The following is a 24071-nucleotide window of genomic DNA, read 5'->3' as shown; positions in this document are numbered from 1 at the left end:
TTATCCATTCCAAGATTCCTGACCCGCAAATATTAGGAGAGGCATAACACCCAATTCAAGAACAATTAAAAAAATAAAATGTAGTGCGGTTTCCTATATAAAAAATTAATATAGGTTCTTCCTTTTATTTTTTTGAGGGTTGAAACCTAAAATCCCCTTTGATGTTTATTTTAGTTAATTGAATTTCTGACCATCTATCACATGCCATGCATATTTGCTTCTCCTTTTATATATTTAAGCCAATTTTCGGGATTTGGAAGTAAAAGCTAAAATTACTCCTTATATTATGTTACTGAATACGCATTGGGTGGATTGCGTGTTCATATCTTCTATGTTGTTTTACAAAAACATACTCTATATGTTGCATGCATTTGAACAATTGAGGGGTTTCCGAGTATTTTTCAAGTATGCTCCAGTGAGCTAAAATTAACATTTTCTTATCAGTTACGTACTTGTTAAGGAATGGATGAATTCAGATATGGCAATTATTTGTTCCGGCTCAAACTTAACTTGTAAGTTGCAACTACTATATATATGCTACGAGATTGACAGATTGTTTTAGCCATCATATCAACAATATTGGACATCATTTATAAAACCCAACGTACTGTACAAATTTTTGAACTAGGGGAGAGCCAGAGAGGCAGCATCATAAACAATAAATAACCCTTAGCTTATCTATGATAGTAAAAAGAATTTATTAGTATTTCGTTATCCTTTAAAAAGAATACATAGGTTTTGGTGTGAACTGACTGCAATGGGAAATTATGTCTCTTGAGTTCCAATTGAATAAGTGGGAGTTAAGACACGTCATTTGCTTGGGCAGATTATAAATATTCAGGGTATGAGGGACCACCAACACCCAAATTAAAGGGCCAAAAGACCCAAACCAAGTAAAGCAAAATTGACTGATCAATCGAGAGGTAGTGATGACTAATTGGTGAGGTGGCTAGCATACCTATTATGAATATATGTATGTGTATGTTATGTACTGGGCACAACGTGTTTCATGCAACAAATTAAAACGATAAAAGAAGCAAATGGGGGCGAACAATACCTGGTTAGTGTGTGAACAAATGAATGATTGATTATGAATACACCAAAAAAAAAAAAAAATGAAAGATATGAGACGACGAATATGAAGATCATCTTTCACAGTCACCGGTATCTCCAACATCATTACGCGTCCACACCATCCAGACATTCAACAAACAACGACAAGGATAATTAATAATCTAATTGCATGTTATTTCGGCCCCACCTCATCACACACACCCAAAAACATCTACATTCTTGCCCCCTTCTTAGACCAAATCTCTGTTTTTCTTCATGTCCGATAATGATACCTTTTAATTTTATTATTAATTAAATATACGGTCGGGATATTTTTTATTATAAAATGAGGGGTTCAAATGTTAGTTAGGAAATATGGGAATCCATGATGCACGAGGTTTAGATTTGGAGGCTGAGAAAATCGGCTGTGCATGGAAAAATTATTGTATGAGATGGGACAATCACATATTTATGATTTGGGCTCATTTTTATGCAAAATATAATCAAGTTTTTAATTTGAAAATTAAGATTAATTATCCATTTAATCTTTATAGTTTTAAAATTTATTTTTTTTAATCTTTATAGTTAATGAGTGAATTTTTTAATTTTTGAAATTTATATTTTAATTTTTAAAAGATTTCTATCATTAAAATTCTTTAACTAACAAAATTAGAAAATTTAACGATTTTGAGAATTAAAATATAAACTTTTAGGATATTAACAATAAGAATTAAAAAAAATTATACAGATTAAATATGTAATTAAATATAAAAATTAATAAAATTTAATTATATATCATATAAATGCATTTTAGATTAATGAAGACCATAATGATGTAAACTACCTAGTTATTTCTTATTTATAAGAAATGAATCCGAAAATATAAATTATTAAATAATCTAAAATTGATATAATTTTAATTAATCGAGGGTGTGTAAATCAATTAATTGAATATAATAGTTATTATAAAAAAAATTTATAACTGTTTTTTATTCTCATTGATATTATACTTAACTCTTTCTATCAACACCATAAACATCTAATAATTTCTCACGAACAAGGATGGGGTGAGTGAGTAGTGATGGTGGATGCGTGGGGGCCAGCCTGGCCAATCAAACAAGGGTGTGGCCCATTAATAGTTGCATCCACTGACACCCAGTGGGGACAAAGACTGAGGTTGGGGTTCGTATGAAACCCTTGCACAACAGATTCGAGTACAATTACTCGAATTTGAATGCTTTCTCTGCGTGCAAGCTAACCTCATTCATAGACCATATTGTACGACAAAAACCATCATTATCCTCTCCTTCTCTCTCTCCCTCCCTAGGGATTGTTTTGCTTGCTTTATATATATATATATATATATATATATATATATATATATATATATCCAAACAAGTCTTGTGGTTTCTATTACCAACCTCACTTCGCAATTTGCATGACTCCTCCCTCCCTAAGATATCTCCATTCTCAACCTTAATTTGCACTCTCACGCTTTCCCTTTCTTCTTTTTTTCATGTCAAGTACTACCACTTAGACACTCAGATAGATACACCCACATATAAAAGCACGCCTTTGAGATTCTAATAACCTTAGTGTGTTGTGCTTAGTCCGATTCTGATTGTATGAATGAATCCTTGTAGTGGACAACCCCAGGTAGGATAATTAATTAACATGCACCATGCTAGATATATTGCCTGATTAAAATTTTAAAATCACAATCCTCTTTCCTTTTCTCTCTTTGCTTCGTGTGGTTTTACTTTTGAGAGTGTGGTTGATATTGGTTTTTAATTCTTCCTTCCACAAGATCAATTTAAAGAATGAATAATGAAATGATCCATATATGTGTGTGTATAATATCTGTGTTTCCAATTGAATTCTCGAAGCTGAGAATTTGATGTTAAGGCAAATTATTTTATAACTTTCCCATCTTCATCTTTGTGAATTACCCTTCAATCGTGTATCAACAAAATGCAAGAATTGAAAATTTAGGTGTGATATATATATTTTTTGCGAGTGTGATTATGAGTGTTTTTTATTTTTTTTATTTTTATATTCAATTGTTTCTACCTATAATTTGCATCATAAACTCTCCTTTTCTGACTATATATGTGCGCACGCATGCATCATTCACGGTACACACTTAGATTCAGCCGGGGAAATTTTATTTGGCACTTTGGCCTGAAATCAACTATTTAATTCATCCACACTCATACAACTTTATATATTTTATTGCAGCAAATGTCTAGCCAGTCAGTGGAGAAGAAGCCAAAGCCTCATCCAGAACAAGCTCTGAAATGCCCAAGATGTGACTCCACCAACACAAAATTTTGCTACTACAACAATTATAGTCTTTCTCAGCCAAGATATTTCTGCAAGTCTTGTAGGAGATATTGGACAAAAGGAGGAACACTGAGGAATGTTCCAGTAGGAGGAGGATGCAGGAAGAAGAGATCATCATCATTAAAGAGGGCTCAAGATCAAACATTGACACCCAATCTTAATCCACTCACTACACTCCCTCATTTGTCTTATGACTCCAATGACTTCACTCTAGCAGTAGCTAGGTTTCAAAAACAATCAAGTGGACAATTGGGTTACAATGATCGTGATCTTTCAACTTTGGGGAACCCCACCACAGGCTCATTTTGTGACATTCTTGGCAATTCAGGCATGAATCCCTCCTCAGCAAACCCTTCATTTTTGGATGCAATTCGAACTGGTTTCCTTGAGACACAAAACCATCTTCAGAATTTGTATTGTATGTATGGAAACGGGGACTTGGGGGAGGTGGATAATGGCAATTCTGGTGTGGTTGGGGTTAGTGGAGAGATGATGCTCCCTTACGATCAAGTGATAATGAGCAATGCAACAACTCAATCAGTGAGTGTAATGAAGCAAGAAATGTGTAGTCGCAGAGAACAAAGTGAAAGGAGGGTGTTGGGGGGGTTCCCATGGCAGATTAATGCAGACACTAACATTGGCGAACTTGACTCAGGAAGAACAATTGCAAGTTGGAACAGTTTCACAAATTCTTGGCACGGGTTTCTCCAAAGTCCTCTAATGTAGACCCCCCGCCACAAGAAAAATCAAAAGGCACTTATTTCCTCTAATTTATGTTTGACTAATATGTCAGTCTTAATTTTAATTAAAGTACTGTCAATCATCTTGAGTAGTTTTGGGTTAATAGGGATTTGATTCACTTGGGTCCACTTTCTTTACTTGTATTGTTTTCCCTCCGTTTTTTAATTAGCTCCTCAAAAACTGTCAAATTTTCTGTACTATTAAATTATCTTCTTAATGATGAATAGACTAATGAAATTTCAGATTTGTAGTTTGCCAACCAATGCAATGAAGGTGGAGGGAAATAGTATATAGAGCATTATTAATTTGCTTAATTATTTGACAGACAGATCACAGATGAAAGAGAAGAATGATAGTGATGTGTCGTAGTTTATTTTGTACAACCTGACCCCGGGCGTCTGAAGTCTAAACAGTTAGAATAACTGTTTCAGACTACTTTCAGGAGCTTTTTGGGTTTTTAATTAGTGGTGTGGTTTTTCAAGATATTATTATTCTACAATGATTGCATCTTATTACGTCAGGTAAAACATGGAGAACTTACCAACTACTGAAATGCATTATTCAAAGGCAACTGGATAGGGGGATTTGTGAAAAAACTTGGCTCATCTTCTGTTCTAACAGCGGAGTTATGGGGTGTTAGTGTTATTAGTTATTACTGCATTGGAAATAACGTGGGAAAATCATTATCCAAAAGTTATTTTGGAATGTGATTCCATGACTGTTTTGTCGCTTATTCAAAAGGGATTCATAGAGTTCCTATCTTGCAGGACTTAATGTCTGGTTTAATTAAGTTAAATTGGGATATTGTATTTATATAATAAAATCATATATATACTAATAATTTATAAAATATTTTTATTGTTTGAACTTGAAATAATATGCCTTAAAAAAAACTTGCTGAAATGGTATAAAATACTTTTAATTTTTTTCTATTTTTATTTTGTATTTTTACTATCTTAAATTCAAACTTTTGAAAATAAGAAACAGAACAAAAATAGGATGGTATTATTATAACTGAAAATGAAAATTTTCTTCAAGATAAATAAACCCTTACTTTTTTTTTATCTTTCTTTATTACATTATTTATTATATTTTTAATTTTCTTATCTTTCTATTTCGTAAAGAAAGTTATATAATTTGTATAAATAAAATTTCTCAATTAAATTAAGTAGTGAAAATATGTAATGATATTTATTATTCATTAAGAACAGTAAAAAGAATTTTTCGTGTTCCTAAGAAATAGAAATTTCGGTGACGCATGAGCCTAGGGCCTTGGCCTTTGCAGACCAAATCCAACGTAGGATTTGGGCGTGAGAAAACGGCCAGACATCAGTTTGAAAATTATAAGACTGTCAGAATGTGAGTCAGGGTACTTAATTAACAAAGTAGTACAGCGTAGAAAACAAACACCAGGATCTATAGATGTTAAGAACTTTAAAAAATAAAATTTTAAATAGAAGTAGCCTTTTTTAATTAAAAAAATGAGGCTTAAAGAACAAAAAAACCAAACTAGGAAAAACACGTAACGCACTTTCGAATGGACTACCATATGTGTGTTTGTCTTCGTGTCTTAGAAGTGCATTAGCATTAGAAACCACGTAAAAAAAAAAAAAATCAAATACGCATAAGCAACGAATGATAGCTTATCAAGTTAGATGCGATGAGTTATCAAACATGCATGTATGAATCTTAAAGTTATCAAGCATATCTTATCAATCATGTGCTTCAAAACTCTTGAAATGAATTTTGAATCTCAAAATTATGGTGGAAAATTTAAAAAGTTGAAGTAACTATTTATTATTTTGGCTTTATCTTGATTTTGAAACTGATTTTAGTAGAACTGAAAGCTGATCTGGGCAAACCTTCAAGGGCATTCTTTGACTGGAACAATATACATTTTTATTACTGTATGCACGATTTATTTTTTCTTTTAGTGTTCAAAATTAACTCAATTTATGTTTAAAAAGAATATCGAGTATCTGTTTTTTTGTAATAATAAGCTAAGTCGAACATTCAATTTTTTTTAAGAGTAGTGTTAGATCTAAAAATATCTCAAGAATAAAAGTTTCACAAATTAATATAATGAAACTTTATTAATTGTTTTCATTTTATTTATTGCACTAAATTCATGACCCAGAGTCTGTGAAGTTTGTGGAAATAGTACCAAAAAAAAGTCATGTAAATCCATAGTTTAAAAGACTAACTTGCATTTTAGAGCTAAACGATTAAAGTTTGGTGTCCTTTTTGCTCTTGGGAGTATGAAATAGTGGATTTTGTGTAGCATTGAAGTTGGAGAAATCCTTTTTGCCTTCTAGTTCGCACAATAAGATCATTGTTTTGTCCTTGTAACTTGTAAGTGGAGGCTGAATGGAAAGGAAGCGAACGGGCTAGTGATGGATATTTAGTTGGATAATAACAACGAAGGTGATCCAGAACCATATCCTCCGTTAAAAGGTTTGAAGTTAAACTCCCTCATTTCCCTCAAGGCGCAACTAGTTTGTGTGCATATAGACTTTGGGCTTCAAGTTCTCCAAAAAAACACCGAAAGAACCATATCCGAAGCTCAAAGAGGCCCAAAAGAACGGATAATGGAGATGCAACTTGAATCACATGGCATTGCCACTCAAGTGCCAACAAAACATTGACAATCTTTTTTTATTTTTATTCTTAGAGAAAAATTATGATGTCACCCAACTCATTAGAAATCAAACACGATTTTCACTGATGGAAAGAAAACCTTACCCCAACCCTTTTGGGTTAAACATTGACAATCTCTAATCTCTACCTACACGTCCTTGAATTATAAAAGCGCTTAATTCATTCAAACTACTAAGCATCTGTAGACAACGTTTCACCAAACAAAAAGGAGGGTAGCGGTCAGACAAAATTGCATAACATAAACATTACAGTTAACATAATCATAACATTAGAAGCGGGTCATAACTCGTAAACAGCCAACATTGACTATTTTTTAGGTTTCCTCCACAAGACCCCAATCTTCTTGAGCATGTTGCCATTTTTCTTGGTCTGAAAATCATCATCATCAAGCTCTTCACAAAAAGGTGAGTACTTGTTCATTATAGAGTTATAGTTGTTGTCCAAAGACATTGATCTCTCACTAAGTTTCCCATTGTTCCCTGCTGAGAGCATAGCAGCAGCTGCCTCTGCAGCCTTTCTCCATTGATCAGACTGTATCTTCAACCTTCTTAGTTCAGCTTCTATTATTGAATTTGCTGCTTGAGATGCTTCCAGTTGCTCGGCCACCCTCGCCGCCTTTCGGTTGCTTCTGTCTGAATCTTCCATCACAATACCAAGCTTCATAACCGCCTCGCGTTCCGAAGCCTTAGCTGCCTCTAGTTGTGCAGCAACTTCCTCCATCACCTTACCACCATGTGCAAACCTCTTACTGATCTCCAACTTCAGCATTTCATTCTCTTCAGATATGCTTTGCAACGTTGTTTCCTTTTCCATCAGGTCGGCCTTCAATCCAGCCACGCATTCATCTAGTTTTCGAAGCTCCTTTTGAAGTTCATGTTCTCTTTGTGATGACATCCTTTTTTCAAGCTTCAAATTCAACTTCTCATTCTCCTCCACAATGCACTGCAACTCAGTTTCCTTGTCCATTAGGTTAGCCTTCAACTCTTCAATATCGGCATTCTTTCTTTTTAATTCAGCCTCTAGCTGAGATTCCCTCTTGCTTGATTCTGATTTTATCTGTTCAATCAACTCATAGGCTTTCCTAATCTTCACAGAACACTCGATCTGTTCTTCCTGGTGCTTAGTTTCAGCACTCTCTATTGCAGAGCTCAAAGAGTAAATTTGTGCTTCAATGCGATTAGAATCTGTCTCACCCTTTTGTAATATCTCCATGATACTATCATCTGCAAAATTTATAGAACCGTTGCATTTGTTACTAATGAGGCCAAACTCAAGTTTGCTTACTAGTTCCTCTAGTGAGTTCACCCGTGCTCTAGATTGGTCTAACTCCAAAGCAGCAAAGTTGTAGCCATTGACAGCTTTAGCAGCATCAGCTCTCAGAAACTCAACAGTTCTTTTTGCAGCCTCAAGTTGCCTCAAAGTCTCATTGACCAAAGCTTGTGCCTGAGCTGACTCTTTGGAATCTTTAAGTTGGTTTTTCATGTTCTCCACAAGAGAAAGAGATTCTGCCAAGTTATCCTTCAAGTTTAGCAGCTCCACGTCTGATGATTCCGCAATTTGCGTGTGCGCATTCTCACAGTTAGCTACCAATTCAAGCTGAACCTTGAGCTGCTGAATTTCGTCGATGGCAGAGGTAAGCGCAGCGGTGTTGTCTGAGAGCTTCTGTTGGGCATTCCTAAGCTCGGATTGCCAAGTCTTGTCATGCTCTTCTATGGTTTTCTGGAGCTCAACAACACGAGATTGTTCTGTAGCCGAGAACTTCACAAGTTGCTGTTGAGAATCTTCAAGTTTCAAGGATAGGGAAGCTACTTGCTTCTTGGACTCTTCAGCATCTTGCTGAGCTTGCTTCTTGCATGATTCAGACACACCGAGCTGGTTCCTCACCACCTTCAAATCCTCTTTGAGTTGAGAATTCTGAGATTCCAATTCGAATATTCTGCTAGGACGCTTCCTCTAAAGCAACAGAAAATAAATTATAATGGTTTAGAATTCTGAGACAAATTTCTAACTGTTGCATAATTGTTGTTATGAGGAATTGTATAAAACAACACACCATGTTTGTGCTTTCAACATGGATTAGAAAAAGACTAAAAGTAAACAAAAGAGGCTCAAAAGAGGATCAACCTAATCTTTCACAAGTCTCGAATATACAACGACATCAAACATATATAGAACCAATGACAAGTTATTACATGGCAGTGAAGTAGCTTATTCTACCCACTCTCTTAATTAATTCGAATACGCCATAAGTTCAAGAACAGAATCCTTCCAAAAGGGGCCTTTAATATCTATCTAACTGCTAACGTGCTTTTGTACAGGAATTTAAGTGCCCACACTATTAGACGACCCATAATTCAATTACCTTCTCATTAGCTATATCAGTACTATATTATCCAAAAATAACAAAAAAAATAAAAGCCAACTCTAAAGCCTTCAACAGTTAACACCACCTTTTCAAAAAGTAAGCCTAAAGGCTTGGAAAAAAAAAAGCATAATCATAACAACATCCTACAATTTCGGCAAAAATCAAAAGCGCTTTTAGTAAGCATAACATGAAGCTTTGATGTTTGTTTTTTTATTTTTGAAAGAAAGAAACTACAAACAGATTTTTTGTGCTTGTTACGTTATCATAAAAAAAACACTTTCTAATCAAAAGCCCTACGATCGATTTTGTTACACAATTAAAGAAAAAGTGTTACTACTTACCTCAGGAGCGGGGCTTCTGGGTGATCTGCGGTCGGTGAGTTTGGGACTTGTATTATCCTTTGATGTTTTGTTAGGTTGGCTTAATGAAGATGCAGTAGTGTCCAGTGTAGCAGGCCTGAGTCGGCGTCCACCACGAGGGGACACTTTCTGAGGCACTTCAGAGGAGCTACTACTACTTCTGAAATCAGAATATCTAAGCGTTATGAATTAGTAATAGTAGTAATATGATAATCATGTAGTATTGCATTGGTATATGGAAACGCACATCTCAAATTTCTAGCAATAAATACCAGCAATAAACGCTTTGCCATATAAGCAAAACCAATGTCTTTATATCACTCGCAAATCTGAACTTGCTAACTCATTACAGAGATTCCCTTGTGGTTGAGCAAAATGAGCATAGAGGAGAGTAGAGATGCTCCAAAATCCATAACATTGGACAAATTTAAACAGACAAGATGCAGATTTAAAACCGAAATTACAATTACTATTGCCATAATGAGTATTATAAATACGCGAGTAATAGTACTCCTGTAAGTTACAATCAACTGAATCAAGTCTTGTCAGAAGTAACGTAAATCTCATTAACCATATAATTAACTAGTTCTCCAATCACAAGTTGTAAAATCAACATTATGGTTGTTTACAGGGTTATAAATATTGAAATTTTTCCGTCAAAAAAAATATTGAAATTTCAACTTCAGAATTTCAGGAATTGACCATGAATGTTATTCTTTCAAGATATATTATCACCATTTACCATCGTACAATCAATGGTTCTTCCTTTTGGTAGATACAATCAATGGTAAATAGCGATGGGACTATCTGATGCTATTGCTGAATGCTGATCCATCCAAAAAAAAATAGTAATAATTGTTATATAACGTAACATTATAGCCATTTGAAAAAGATAGTAATATTGAGTATTGACGCAGGGAAATCAATTCAACCAAACTTTAGTCCACATTATTATGATTATAATTATCATAGTAATTGGGAAGAACTGCCCCGGGTCCTAATCTCCCATTCCGCAGTTAACGGCGCCTATACAAAAACGCACTTGAACAAAATATGATTAGTCTTTGAAAAAATAAAAGACTGGACTCGGCGACAAAAGCCAAACAAACATAATTAACGTCAGAAACTTGAGCTTTACGGAGTATTGTACTATAGTAAGGAAGGGAATTAATAAATAAGAGTAATAAAAAAGACAAGCATCATAATTTAAGATTCGATCTTACTACCCAGATTCCAGAATGTTTCAACACCATAGCTAATAGCTTGATATGAAAATGGCATGAACTAAGTGAGAAACTTGGTAAAAGTGGGAAGATTTAGGCAGAAAAAAGTTTAATCGAAGAGGACAAATTGTGAATAGTTAAAAAACATTTGCTTGCGCTAATGCTAAGTGCTAAGCATGTGTGAACTTTTAACTAGACCCACCAATGTGGAACAAAGTTATATAAGCTTATGCATTAAAGCTTTATATTCTTGAGCACAGTTTGTTCCAGATATGGTAGTTGACGTTTGAATTTGAAACATGAGTTATGCCACATCATAATTCAAGGTGAACAATCCCGTCGATTTAGCCTTTTCATAGAGCATTTTAAAGAACCAAAATAATTTTGAACAAGGAATGCACAGAAGCAACATTTAAAACAGAAAAAAGCAATTGAAGCTTACCTTGTCTTTGGGGTCTGCATGGTTAAACTGCCTTGTATTCCAGGAAAGTAAAACGGATTAAAAATTAGGAACTCGCTACACTTGAATGCTCCCTGACCCACAAGGACTACAACAGTTCAGAAAAATATCATTAACTGATGAGACAAGGGAATCCAATGTGAAGGTCAATGAAGTTGGAGAGGAAATAAATAGATTCATGCAGAAAGAATGCACTCTTAATCATCATATATCAAACCATAAATGCAGAAAAGAATTGCTTACATCAATTTCTACTTCTCATTTATTTACTATAAAAATTACATTTTTCTTCTTCCCTTTTCGTCGTACATGAAGAACATTAATTACATTACATATATCTAAAACTGAAGACATCACTAAAAAAAAAATAATAACTAATGAAAAAAATCCAAGCCAGAAAGGAGAAAGATAAAGATTAGAATATATAAATAAGGGATAATCCTCATTCTTTGATTTAACTTTGAGGGATTAAATTAGATTTAAATTTACATTCTAAGATTGTATAAGATGATATTCAGGATTAATTCAAATGAGCACCCACCATGTTAGTTAGGCACAAAGCCCAAAAAGTATTAGGAGTGTATTCTTTATTGGGAAAATTAAATTAAGCTAAATTTATATTCTTTTGATCCTATATATTGGTCATATTCTAGAATGAATACTTGGTCTTATTTATAAGTTACCAATTAATTTATTAATAACGATTTTTCAATTTTGTCATTTATATTATTCTCAACACTTTATTATTAGTAAAGTGAGATATTGAGATTGAAGATTGCTATTAGTCCATATCCATTGATAAAGATAATACAGGAATGCGTGAATATTAATAATGACATGAAAGAGAGAGAGAGTATGAGATGATAATTTAGGCTAAATAATTAATTAGTTATTAGTTAAATTAGTTTGATATATAATTATGATAGGGTATAATTGGAAACTTATTTTATTTTCAAACATATTTAATGACTTAACTTTTCTTTCTTGGTCTTGATGATTTGTGACCAATATATAGGATCGAAGAGAGTATTTTAAAAAAATAATTACTTCTTTTATGACCAAAAAAGTTAATTCAAAATATATATTTTTTACATAATCATCCAATTGATTTATAATGTATTATAAATTTATTAATTTTTAAAATGATTATCTTAAAATAATTTAAATAATATTTTTTTATTAAATAATAATATAAAATTATTTTAACTCTTAATGCATAAACATTGAACTCAAGTATGTTTTGATTTTTTTTTAAAGAGAGCACGTACTTGAAATATTTGTGATAGATAAATTTAGTCCTTGAAAAATCATTACATCTATTTTTTTACAGCAATTAACATCTTATTTAAAAAATTCAAATCCAATTCCACACTCAAAACCTCTGCACCTCATCTTCCTTTTCTCATCCTATGTCGCCAAGCACCTTGCCACCACCACTATCGTTGAAGGTTGAGGAGGGCATTAGGTGTAATGGGAGACATTGTGTGAATTTCTCCGAGGAGGTTGTTTTCTCAGGTGTAACAGCAGAATATCAATAATTTGTATAAGAAAATTGAATCAAGTAGCATCCAGATTAATGACTTGTTAATAATATTAGATACGTAGAAGAAGAATAGAGCTAGGTGTGGGGATGGCGGTGGGTCTGTGGTCGAGGTAGGTGGTTTAATGGGGTTTAGGGACATTATAATAAAGGTGTTTTGTTTTATGGATGTAGGGTTTTTGGGCAGCTATGCAGGGGCGGTTTCAAGGCCCGGCTACCCTGGGCAATTGCCCAGGCTCTGGCCCAAATTCATGATGTGGTGTGGTGGTGAATGAGAAAGTGAATGGGATATTAATTTGGCATAGATAAAAATAGTGGTGACTAAAAGAAGGAGGGAAAGAAAAAAAAGAAAAAAGTGCTGTGGGAGAATCGTGATGAGGAAAATCTGACGTGGAGTGGATATGTTTGTTTGCAACTAGAGGTTGTAAATTTGTAATGATAATGAAAGTGGGTCTATTGAAGCCAGACAAGTGCACGGGTAGGGTCTTAGTGTCTTACTTCATTTGAGAGGTCTTCTTCTCCAATATAAGAAGTTTCTCTTGCTTCACTATTATTTATTAATTGTTGAGTTGTTTAACTCTTTGTTTTTACATAAAGGCAAAATAAATTGTTTAACTTTTTGTTTTTACATAAAAAGCCGATCCTAAGCTTTGTTTAGAGGGGCAACGATCCAAATCTAAGGTTAAAAGAGACTAAAAAATATTTATAAAATTCTATATAGTTGTGTAGTATTTGTTTATAATATTTTTTATTTTCATAAATCAATTAAAATTAATATCTTTCATGCATGTCTCTTTTTATTCAAATGAATTTCTGGCACATGATAAAAAAATATTACTCTTGACTGTTAATTCATTTGTTGATATATTACATTTATAAATTCATGTTAAATGAATTATCAAGTGAAAAAATTGATGTTGAAATATGACTAGCTCTTCTAATGGAAACTTCATGTTGCAATCAACTTACAATCACCTTTCTACACTAGTAAAAACCAACCAATTCTAAAAAGGAAAAAGAAAAGAAGAAAAGAAGAAAAAACCAACCTTTCTACAACCCTTTTTTTTATCATGTGTCAAACCCATTTTTTCCCATAAAATTCATAGGAGATGGATCACCGCTTTAGTGAAGGAAGTAACATTATACTTGATTGCTTCTCATGTCTTGACCCCAAGAACTCTTTCTCCAAGTTTGATGTTGATAAGCTTGCTCGTCTTGCTGATATTTATCATGCAGACTTTTCTGATGATGACCGAGGAACAATTAGGGATCAACTTGAAACTTATGTGCTTCAAGTGAGAAGAAATGCTTCTTTTTCCACTTGTGAAGATGTTCAAAGTTTGGCTATGAAGATGGTTCAAACTGAGAAACATTTGGTATTTCCATTGGTTTATAAACTTATTGAGCTAGCTTTGATATTGCCGGTGTCGACAGCATCCGTTGAAAGAGCTTTTTCAGCAATGAAGATTATCAAGTCTAAATTACGCAATAAGATCAACGATGTGTGGTTCAATGACTTGATGGTATGTTACACCGAGCGGGAGATATTCAAGTCACTTGATGATATTGATATTATTCGAACATTTACCGCAAAGAAGTCTCGGAAAGGACACTTGCCTCGTAATTTTATTTAACCCGCTATTGTAAGATTATGTTTATCTCTTTTATTTTAAACTATATTTTTGTTGACAAAATGACGAGTCTCTTTTATTTTGATTGATTACTATTTACATATTATATACAATGTGAATTTGCTATCTTTAAATTTTTGCCCAGGCTTTATCATTTTTCTGGCTCCGCCACTGCATGAGACAATCCGCTAAAGCCGATTTAGCAACGTTAGGATTAGTGAAACAATATTGTGCACTGACATGGGAACAGGTTTTCAAGACGGCTCTGAATTTTACAGTCTCAATGAGGAGTTGCTGATTTTGGATTGAGCCAGGAAGAGACGACATTGAAGCTAGGTTGTTGTTATCTTGGGGATCTTTAAGTGAGGCTTTATGGTCTGCCAAGCACTTCTCCATAGAATCGAAAAGGCAAAAAGACAGCCCAAATGGACTATTCATTCTACTGGCCCCCTGATTATTTAATGGATCATTTCCACTGCATGTTTGAGTAACATGTGAGCTGCAATGTATCACAAACTTTTGGAATCTAGGTGACTCATACGCCTCAATAATATTATTGGCTTTGCCTTCTTCAGGAGTAATGGCATCAATACCAGCGTCTTCTGCAACTGCTGCACCTATAAACAGGAATAAAATAATTAATACCACTCTCATTTTGACAATGTTATTTGCTTGGTGCTCATGTATGTGAATTTTGCAATATATATACAAGATAAACTAGGAGCTCAAGGTATATCTTTATTATAAAAAATTTATAACGACCCTGCGCGATCTTTGTCATATATCCTGACTCATTTGCTTTCCAAGAGCTATATATAGGCAAAATTCCTGCATGGGGTTACTTTTAGAAACATTTTCCCGAAATGGGTCTGTTTCTAAAGTAATCCCTGCATGGTGCTCTTTTTTACGTAGAGCCCATGCAAATCGCAGGAGGGAATGGCGCTTTCCCTGTGAATGCGACAGCTGGCCATGGTGTCGCCATTAACGATGGCGTTTTGCTGGAGGTTGGACTCGCCAGTCAAACTGGCGAGTTGATGTTAGGGCACTGTTTGCCCAGCCTACACGTGCAGCAGGAAGTTGCAGAGAGAGACAGGCTTTTGCAGATGAAAGCGCCAATGCCACTGGCGATTTGGGCTGCAGTTGGGAGTAGCCAGTGGCACTGGCGATTTGAGGTTGATGTAGCCATTCCCAATGGCGATTTCAGCCCTTTATAGACCCCTGATCCATCTATTTGATGTGCGTTTCTTGAAAATACTGAGAGCTCATATGTTTATGAAGGTGCACATCGATATTTTATGTGCGTTTTTAAAAAAATAGTGAGTTTCAAATTGTTTATTATCCTATCAAGTTCAATCCGAAAAACGTTGTTGAAGGCAGGTATAAAAGTTCAAATGTATATTGAATGAATGTTATTTTTATAGTTAGTTATTTTATAGTTATTTTATAATTATATTAAGTTGGTGTTGGTATTTATGTTGTATTAGTGTCTTAAAAATTTATGAGTGTTCTTTGAACTGTGTTGATGTTGGTGTTTTTTTAAGATGAAGCGATAGTATTTTTTTAATTAGATTAGGTTCATTTGTTGGTGTGTTAAAAATTTATATGCATTGAAGTTGAAAGTATTATTTATTTTAATATAAGTGTAGTAATAATTTTTTAATTACCTATTTTCATTTTGAAGTTATTATTGTGAAGATTAATTATTTATATGTCCGCCTATTTGAGATATTGTACAAATGATTGATGCTATTGATATTTAGACACTTATAAATTACGGACACCATAACAATATGTTTAAATTTTTGTTATATTTTTTTCCGTCAAATCATTTAACGAAAGACACCATAATAAGTTATTTGACGATGCTTTGTTGTTTCTCGTATCATATTTATTTGAATATATTTGTAGTAATTTTGTAATTACCTATTTTCATTTTGAAGTTATTATTGTTAAGATTAATTATCTATATTATTAACTTCGTTCATGAATTTTTTTATTTTGTCTTTAAAATCACTATGTTGAAATTATTCATTTTTTTTAAGTGTGTCCCATGAAATTTATTTCAAGTTAATTAAATTATTTTAAAAGACAAATTGAATGTGAAATTCCAATAAAGGGACCTTTTGTGATTAGATTTTATTAGTTTGAAATGATTCATTTTTTTAAGTGTGTCCCATAAAATTTATTTCAAGTTAATTAAATTATTTTAATAGACAAATTTAATGTGAAATTCCAATAAAGGGACCTTTTGTGATTAGATTTTATTAGTTTGAAATTATTCATTTTTTTTAAATGTGTCCCAAGAAATTTATTTCAAGTTAATTAAATAATTTTAAAAGACAAATTTAATGTGAAATTCCAATAAAGAGAGCTTTTGTGATTAGATTTTATTAGTTTGGATTTAAGTGTGTCCCATTTTATAATTTTTATGACGTGTTAAAATATTGTTTTTGTAGGTACACGATGAATTCGGTTATAACAGTGCTGTATTTCAATGGAAGAGTATATGAAGATAATGATGGTGTAATATTTGAAGGCAGTAAAAAAGCGATACAGATTAAACGTGGAATTAGTTTCAATGCTTTGAAGAAAAAAATTGGAGATAAGGTAAAGTTACAAAATAATGAAATTATTTCTGCTATCAGCTGTAGATTTTTAGTGTCAGGAAAATATATTGCCTTGCAAATTTGTGATGACGAAGACGTCGAGACGATGCTGGAAAGTTTTAAACAACAACAAGAAATGTCAGTTCTAGAATTGTACATAGAAAAGGATGTGGCTGGAGGTTCAATGTTTCATTCTGCAAATTCCCTTACATCATGTGGAAATTATGTATCTAACGATGACACACAACCGCCAACAAATATGAGCAATTTAAATCTTGACGAAGATGATGATCATGATGATGATTATCTTGAGTCTAACTCATACGTTGAAGAGTCTTTAGACGAAGATGATAGTGTTGACGGTATATCTGATACAGACGATGAAGTCACCGACATTCCTCAACCAGTAAGAATTGTTCACCCAGCAGAAGGTATAATTTGCTGAATTAAAAAATTAGACAATACATTTTTTATTTGATGTCTATTGAATTTAATGCTAAATAAGCATTATTTGAATTTGAATGCTTTGAACTGTTAGGTGCACAACGAATTGAAAATCCATTTTGGAATGATGCTTTACATTATAACAATATCAACTGGAGTTATCCTGATGAGGAGGACATTTGTGGTTTGGAGATGCCGTCGACCTTTAATGTTGGCCAAGAATTATATGTTGGCATGAAATTTGATAGTAAAGATGCGGTCAAGAATGCACTCAAACAATATGTTATGAAGGTGCATCAAAGTTTCAAAGTTGTTGAAAGCAAATCGAACAAGTATGTGGTTTGTTGCTTGAATAAAAATGCAGAGTGTCCTTGCCCTTTCTATATGAGGGCAATTTTATCCAAAAAAACAGATACGTGGAAAGTCACACAATGGGGTGGACCACACACATGTCTGAATATGACCATGACACAAGATCACGAGAAACTTGATTCAGATTTAATTGCCACTTGTGTAGTAGGTACATATTTTATGTTCATATTATGTTCATTTTTTGTTAATTGTCATTTAAATTTTGTTATGTTATTGACAGGCATGGTCAGAGAAGATCCATCAATAAAAATTTTGTTGATTCAAGAGAGGATTAATAGTGAATTTGCGTACAAGGTGTCGTACAAAAAAGCGTGGTTGGCGAAACAGAAAGCCGTTGCAATTGAATATGGCGATTGGGATGAGTCTTATGCGAAACTTTCGTCGTGGCTAACACACATGCAAAATCATTCTCCTGGATCATATTTTCAAGTACTACATGACGATTTTATCGTTGGGAATACGGTTAGTCGCGAACACCGTCAGTTTCATAGAGTTTTTTGGACTTTTGGCCAATGTAAAGAGGCTTTCAAGTACTGTAAGCCAATCATACAAGTTGACGGCAAATACCGTGGGACCCTCTTAATGGCCACATCACAAGATGGAAATGGTGGTGTCCTTCCTCTAGCATTCACGGTGGTTGAAGGTGAGACGTTGACAGCGTGGTCATGGTTTTTGGCACACTTGCGTGAACACGTCACAGATAAAAATGGTATTTGTCTGATATCTGATCGACACGCGAGTATAAAGTCCGCTGTCGCTAACGAAGCACTTGGTTGGCAACCTCCCCACGGTTATCATGTCTACTGCGTGCGTCACATAGCAAGCAACTTCAATCGGAAATTCAATAATGCAAAACAAAAAGAAATATTGAAGAAATTGGGTAAGATTTCATATTTGATGGTCCCGTTTATTTACCTTTCATATATACTTATCCACGTTATTCATAACTAATTTTATGCAGCCTACACTCCTTGCAAGCACATTTTTGATCAAAATTTAGAAAAATTTCGTGAACTGAGTCCAGCCATAGCCACATGGATTGATCGAATTTCAAAGAAAAAATGGACGATGGCTTATGATAGAGAAGGACGTCGATATGGCCACATGACAACCAACCTCTCAGAATGTATCAATAAGGTTTTGAAGGATTGTCGCAACATTCCCATAACAACGTTGGTTAAATCAACGTACAGTAGGTGTCGAAAGTACTTTGTTGAGCGGGGCCGCCAAGCGCAAAGACAGTTAAATGAAGGGCAAGTATATTGTTCAAAGCTTGTTAAAGAACTTAGAAAAAATCAAGAACAAGCTTGTTCGCACATCGTTCGCGTGTATGACATCCACTCCACAAGGTTTGAAGTAGAGGAGACCTTCAATCCTATTACGCAACGTGGCGGACAAAAATGGGCAGTTAACTTGAATGGTCATTATTGTCAATGCGGAAGGTATTCTGCGCTTCACTATCCATGTTCACATATTATTGCAGCTTGTGGTTACGTGAGCCTGAACTACTACCAATATATAGATGTTGTTTATACAAATGAGCACATCTTAAAAGCTTACTCCCCACAATGGTGGCCTCTTGGGAATGAAGCGGCTATTCCTCCTTCTAATGACGCATGGACACTTATCCCTGACCCAACTACAATTCGTGCGAAAGGTCGGCCAAAATCAACAAGGATAAGGAATGAGATGGATTGGGTCGAACCATCTGACCACCGACAAAAATGCAGTAGATGTGGAGCCGAAGGGCATAACAGGCGTCGCTGTCCAATGCAATCTGAGCGTGGGAGTTGTTCAAATCATTGATTTATGTATGTTAGTCGAGTGACTTGTATTTGTTTAAGTTGTCTTCAATGAATTGAATTTCTGGGGTTGAATCAGTTTGTGGAGTTCTATGAATTCATTAGTTAAAAACATTACTTATTTTTGTTTGTGTACATTAACTATTTGTGGGGTTCCATGAATTAATTAGTTAAAACCCTAACCCAAACACCTAAACCCTAACCCCAAGTCCTAGGAAACATCCCTAATCCCTAAACCGAAACCATCAAACCTAACCCTAACCCCTTACACTAATCCATAAAACCTAAACCATCAAACCTAACCCTAACCCCTTACACTAATCCATAAAACCTAAACCATCAAACCTAACCCTAAACCCTTAAACCCTAAACCTCTAACATGTAACTCTAACCTCTAACCTCTAACTCTAACCCTAACACCTAATCCAAACCCTAAACCCTTAAACCCCTAACCTATAACCCTTAACCCTAACCCCTAACCCCTAATCCAAACCCTAAACCCTTAAACCCCTACCCTATAACCCCTAACCCTAACCCCTAATCCAAACCCTAAACCCTTAAACCCCAAACCCCAAACCTCTAACATCTAACCCAAACCCTAAACCCTTAAACCCCTAACCCTAACCCCTAATCCAAACCCTTAACCCTTAAACCCCAAACCTCTAACATATAACCCTAACCCTAACCCAAACCAAACCAACTTAACCCTAAACCCTAACCCAAACCTAAACCCTCAACCCTATCCCTTAAACCCCAAACCTTTAACCCTAAACCCTAACCCTACCCCTAACCCAACCAACTCAACCATATCCCTTAAACCCCAAACATCTAGCCCTAACCCTAACCCCTAATCGAAACCATAAACCCTTAAACCCCTAACCTCTAACCTTAACCCTAACACAAACCCAACCAACTCAACCCTAAACCCTTAAACCCAGCACCTCTAACCCTAACCCAAACCCAAATCGAAACACCTACACCCTATCCCTTAAACCCCTAATGCATAAAACCAAACCCTAACCCATTGCCATAATCCCTAACACCTAACCCTAAACCCTTACCATAATCCATAAACCCTATCCCTCAACCCTAACACCTAACCATAAACCCTTACCCTAATCCCTGAAACATAACTTTACACCTTTACCATAATCCATGAAACCTAACCCTAAACCCTTGCCCTAATCCATAAACTTATACCCTAGCAGCTAACCATAATACATAAAGCCTAACCCTAACCCCACAAGCTAACCATAATGCATAAACCCTAACCCTAACCCCTTGCCATAATCCCTAAACCTTAACCTTTACCATAATCCATAAACCCTAACCCTAAAACATATCCATCAACCCTAAACCCTAAACTTAGTTTATTATTATACTTTGATGCGCCACATAAACTCTATACATTAGTAAGGCATAATAAATCCGATGCGATAGATTAATTGTCAAAATCAAATGTCTTACAAACAACAACAAAATTACACAGATACATCAAAATCAATCATTATGGTGTCCGTGATGTCGTGAGGATGTGCCACATGGTCGATCCCATCTTCGCGCTTGACGATCAGGATTTCTTCTTCCGCCGCGTTGTCTCCCCGCTTCTGCTTGCTCAGCCTCTGCAGAAAACTCCTGACGCAAATCAACACCTAATAAGTCGCCCATATCAGGTATTGCTCCGGGTACATTCCATTGCGGAGCAAATGGGGTGTTAGGTGTTGCCATGGAGGCATCGTGCTGCTGTGAAGGAGTCATAGTGGGCCATGAAAAATGAGCTTGTGTTTCCGCAACACCACCGAATGAATGTGAGGTCTCAGAAGTATCAGTATCATGACCTACAAAAGGATACTGATACATCTGTGAAGGATATTCGGAAAATGTTGTTGGCGTGTAATACATTCCATGACCACGCTCCATCATTTGTTGGGAATATTGTTCGGCTTCAACAGGCTCCCTTCGTCTGCCTATGCCCCGAGTTTCAACACTTGACTGAAGAATGTGAAACTCTGGGGCTGGGAATTCACGCTCTGATGCTGGACCATGTGACACTGGCTCAGTGATTCTCTCTTGCTCTTCAAATATAATCGCTAACTTATCCACGTAAGGCACGAGATCATCAACCGTCCACGTGTTCCTCCCTTGTGGTGACACCATATATTGTAAAGTCTCCACAACTTCACCCTGCAATTAGTAGCGTCAACAAATTATTGCTCATGCTTAAGAAATTAATTAGAAGTTAAACATTGAGAAACAGATAAATACCAATGCAACTGTGTTTGCATTGTTTGGGTCGACAAACATCTTTGTTTTACGCCTATACCACACCATGTAGTCCGAGTTATAACCCAGTAGGCCCTCCTGTCGAGGATAAACGTCGACCCTAAACTCTGCTCGGTTGTTCCACTGACCAATGATTGGGGCCAACAGGTGGAACCAATTCTCATCTTGTTTGCCTTTGAGCGTTATGCCATGGAGATTCTGCGGTTGCGAAGGACACCCGGGAATGGGTTGTTGCAATCCAAATTGTCGTAAAACTCTATCGGGTTGGTGCCACTCAACAACATGGAAACAAATCAGTGACACCACCGCAAACCAGGCTACACTTCCAACCACACAAATTGGAGGCAACGCTCCCATCACAGTTGTTGTGTATGGCTCCCAGACAAACTGCATATAACAACACACTTGTCAATTTTCAGTCAAGTGACTAGATATTAAAATTTCATTTAACCATTACATTACGATGTTCTTACCTCATGTCATTTCATCAGATCCAATTTGCGACGGAAAACTCTAAGATCATCATTGCCAATATGCTGATTTCCACGTCGCAGCCACCTACAATAAAAAAGAAATCATCATTGTCAACACATTCCATCAATAAATATTTTTAATTCAAATCTAATTTTTTAAACGACAAACCTGTGTCCGAGTGGTTTATTTTCTATGACGGGAGGCGTCCTCTTTGGAGCTAAAGTTGTACATCGTTCCCATGCCCACATTTGGATTAAGATGCACATACCTCTGATTGATTTAACTTTGTAATCGGTGGCGCTGCACATCTCTCTATATAAATACGCAAGCACGGCAGGTCCCCACGCATACGTGCTGCACTGTTCAAAGTCACGTAAAAATTGTAGGTACCTTAAGGAAACTCTGCTACTACTTTTGTTAACAAAGAGGACACCTCCTATGAATCGAAGGATCCACGCACGGGTAAACCTTTGTAATTGTTCAACGTTACCCTCATCAATATTTATGTGAGAAAAATGGTGAGCCAGCCAACTTAATTTGACGACACTGCCTTCAAGTTCGCCTTCCTGTGGTCGGACTCCTAATAATTCTTCACATAAGTCGGCCCAATCAAGATTTGTTGAACCAATTAGTGGTGTCCCATCAATACGAAGACCTAATAAGACTGACACATCTTGGAGAGTAATGGTAGCCTCTCCGCATCTCAGGTGAAACGTGTGGGTTTCAGGTCTCCATCTTTCAATGGACGCACTAATTAAGGCTGCATTTATCTTTAGGTATCCCATCTTAATTATCCAATAAAACCCACATTGCCGAAGCAGAGGAACAATTGCCTCTGGTATTTGTTCTTCACCTTGATACGTCGGCACTGCTCGTCTGATGTGTAGTTTTCTGTCTTCTTCTCCATTCCAAACATGTTCTGAAACATGCTTGGGTTGCATCCACAAAACGTCACCCTCAATTGGACCAGACCTCGTTTGTATACTTGATGCGCATGATGACGAAGATGCCATTGATCCTACACAATAAAATATAATACAATTAAATTAATAATAAAAATTACACATAGTCTCCAAATTTCAAATAAATAACAAATATTATAATTATCAATTCTAACTAAAACAAACTTAAGATAAAAAAAACTAATAACTTAAGATATAAAAAAATTAATAACACATATTAAATTTATAATTTCTAACTAAAAATAACTTAAGATAAAAAAAAACTAATAACACATATTAAATTATCAAATTAAATTAAATTTATCATTTCTAACTAAAACTAACTTAACATAAAAAAAACTAATAAAACATATTAATAAAACTATAATTATCAAATTAAATTAAATTTATAATTTCTAAGTAAAACTAACTTAAGATAAAAAAGCTAATAACACATATTAATAAAATTATAATTATCAATTCTAACTAAAAATAACTTAACATAAAAAAAAACTAATAACACATATTAAATTGTCAAATTAAATTAAATTTATAATTTCTAACTAAAAATAACTTAAGATAAAAAAAAACTAATAACACATATTAAATTATCAAATTAAATTAAATTTATCATTTCTAACTAAAACTAACTTAACATAAAAAAACTAATAACACATATTAATAAAACTATAATTATCAAATTAAATTAAATTTATAATTTCTAAGTAAAACTAACTTAAGATAAAAAAGCTAATAACACATATTAATAAAATTAT

At 34.7% G+C, this 24071-nt stretch overlaps 5 protein-coding genes across 5 annotated transcripts; 2 read left to right on the top strand and 3 right to left on the bottom strand.

The window, feature by feature from the left end:
• Positions 1–2443: 2443 nt before the first annotated feature.
• LOC114375093 (dof zinc finger protein DOF5.3-like) lies at positions 2444–4383 on the top strand. The gene is made up of 2 exons (XM_028332840.1): positions 2444–2709; positions 3292–4383. Exons 1-2 carry the CDS (start codon positions 2683–2685, stop codon positions 4120–4122), a joined length of 858 nt encoding a protein of 285 aa, XP_028188641.1. The 5' UTR covers positions 2444–2682; the 3' UTR covers positions 4123–4383.
• Positions 4384–6835: 2452 nt separating this feature from the next.
• On the bottom strand, positions 6836–11361 carry LOC114374589 (interactor of constitutive active ROPs 3-like). Its single transcript, XM_028332249.1, has 3 exons — positions 11185–11361; positions 9502–9679; positions 6836–8748 (listed from the first exon to the last, which is right to left on the bottom strand). The coding sequence occupies exons 1-3, from the start codon at positions 11202–11204 to the stop codon at positions 7102–7104; spliced, it is 1845 nt and encodes a 614-aa protein (XP_028188050.1). The 5' UTR covers positions 11205–11361; the 3' UTR covers positions 6836–7101.
• A 2490-nt stretch (positions 11362–13851) lies between these two features.
• LOC114373390 lies at positions 13852–14376 on the top strand. The gene has a single exon (XM_028330857.1). It carries the CDS (start codon positions 13852–13854, stop codon positions 14374–14376), a length of 525 nt encoding a protein of 174 aa, XP_028186658.1.
• A 126-nt stretch (positions 14377–14502) lies between these two features.
• LOC114373389 (nodulin-20-like) lies at positions 14503–15047 on the bottom strand. Its single transcript, XM_028330856.1, has one exon. It carries the CDS (start codon positions 15025–15027, stop codon positions 14503–14505), a length of 525 nt encoding a protein of 174 aa, XP_028186657.1. The 5' UTR covers positions 15028–15047.
• Positions 15048–22196: 7149 nt separating this feature from the next.
• LOC114373893 (serine/threonine-protein phosphatase 7 long form homolog) lies at positions 22197–23367 on the bottom strand. The gene is made up of 3 exons (XM_028331464.1): positions 22523–23367; positions 22354–22438; positions 22197–22267 (listed from the first exon to the last, which is right to left on the bottom strand). Exons 1-2 carry the CDS (start codon positions 23365–23367, stop codon positions 22360–22362), a joined length of 924 nt encoding a protein of 307 aa, XP_028187265.1. The 3' UTR covers positions 22197–22267; positions 22354–22359.
• Positions 23368–24071: the final 704 nt, after the last annotated feature.

The sequence above is a fragment of the Glycine soja genome, chromosome 11 (genome assembly GCF_004193775.1).
Source record: "Glycine soja cultivar W05 chromosome 11, ASM419377v2, whole genome shotgun sequence".
In the NCBI taxonomy this organism is placed as follows: domain Eukaryota; kingdom Viridiplantae; phylum Streptophyta; class Magnoliopsida; order Fabales; family Fabaceae; genus Glycine; species Glycine soja.
The sequence above is the reverse complement of the archived record's forward strand: the minus strand, read 5'-3'. Positions and strand labels throughout refer to the sequence as shown.

Excerpts from the sequence above, each read along its gene's own strand:
- LOC114373389 (XM_028330856.1), bottom strand. The coding sequence starts at position 15,027 with ATGAGAGTGGTATTAATTATTTTATTCCTGTTTATAGGTGCAGCAGTT.
- LOC114373893 (XM_028331464.1), bottom strand. The coding sequence starts at position 23,367 with ATGGCATCTTCGTCATCATGCGCATCAAGTATACAAACGAGGTCTGGT. Across the intron at positions 22,439-22,522 it reads AATAAACCACTCGGACACAG|GTGGCTGCGACGTGGAAATC; the intron begins GTTTGTCGTTTA and ends TTTTTATTGTAG.
- LOC114375093 (XM_028332840.1), top strand. The coding sequence starts at position 2,683 with ATGAATCCTTGTAGTGGACAACCCCAG. Across the intron at positions 2,710-3,291 it reads CTTGTAGTGGACAACCCCAG|CAAATGTCTAGCCAGTCAGT; the intron begins GTAGGATAATTA and ends ATTTTATTGCAG.
- LOC114374589 (XM_028332249.1), bottom strand. The coding sequence starts at position 11,204 with ATGCAGACCCCAAAGACAAG. Across the intron at positions 9,680-11,184 it reads ATGCAGACCCCAAAGACAAG|AAGTAGTAGTAGCTCCTCTG; the intron begins GTAAGCTTCAAT and ends TTCTGATTTCAG. Across the intron at positions 8,749-9,501 it reads CCAGAAGCCCCGCTCCTGAG|AGGAAGCGTCCTAGCAGAAT; the intron begins GTAAGTAGTAAC and ends CTGTTGCTTTAG.
- LOC114373390 (XM_028330857.1), top strand. The coding sequence starts at position 13,852 with ATGGATCACCGCTTTAGTGAAGGAAGTAACATTATACTTGATTGCTTC.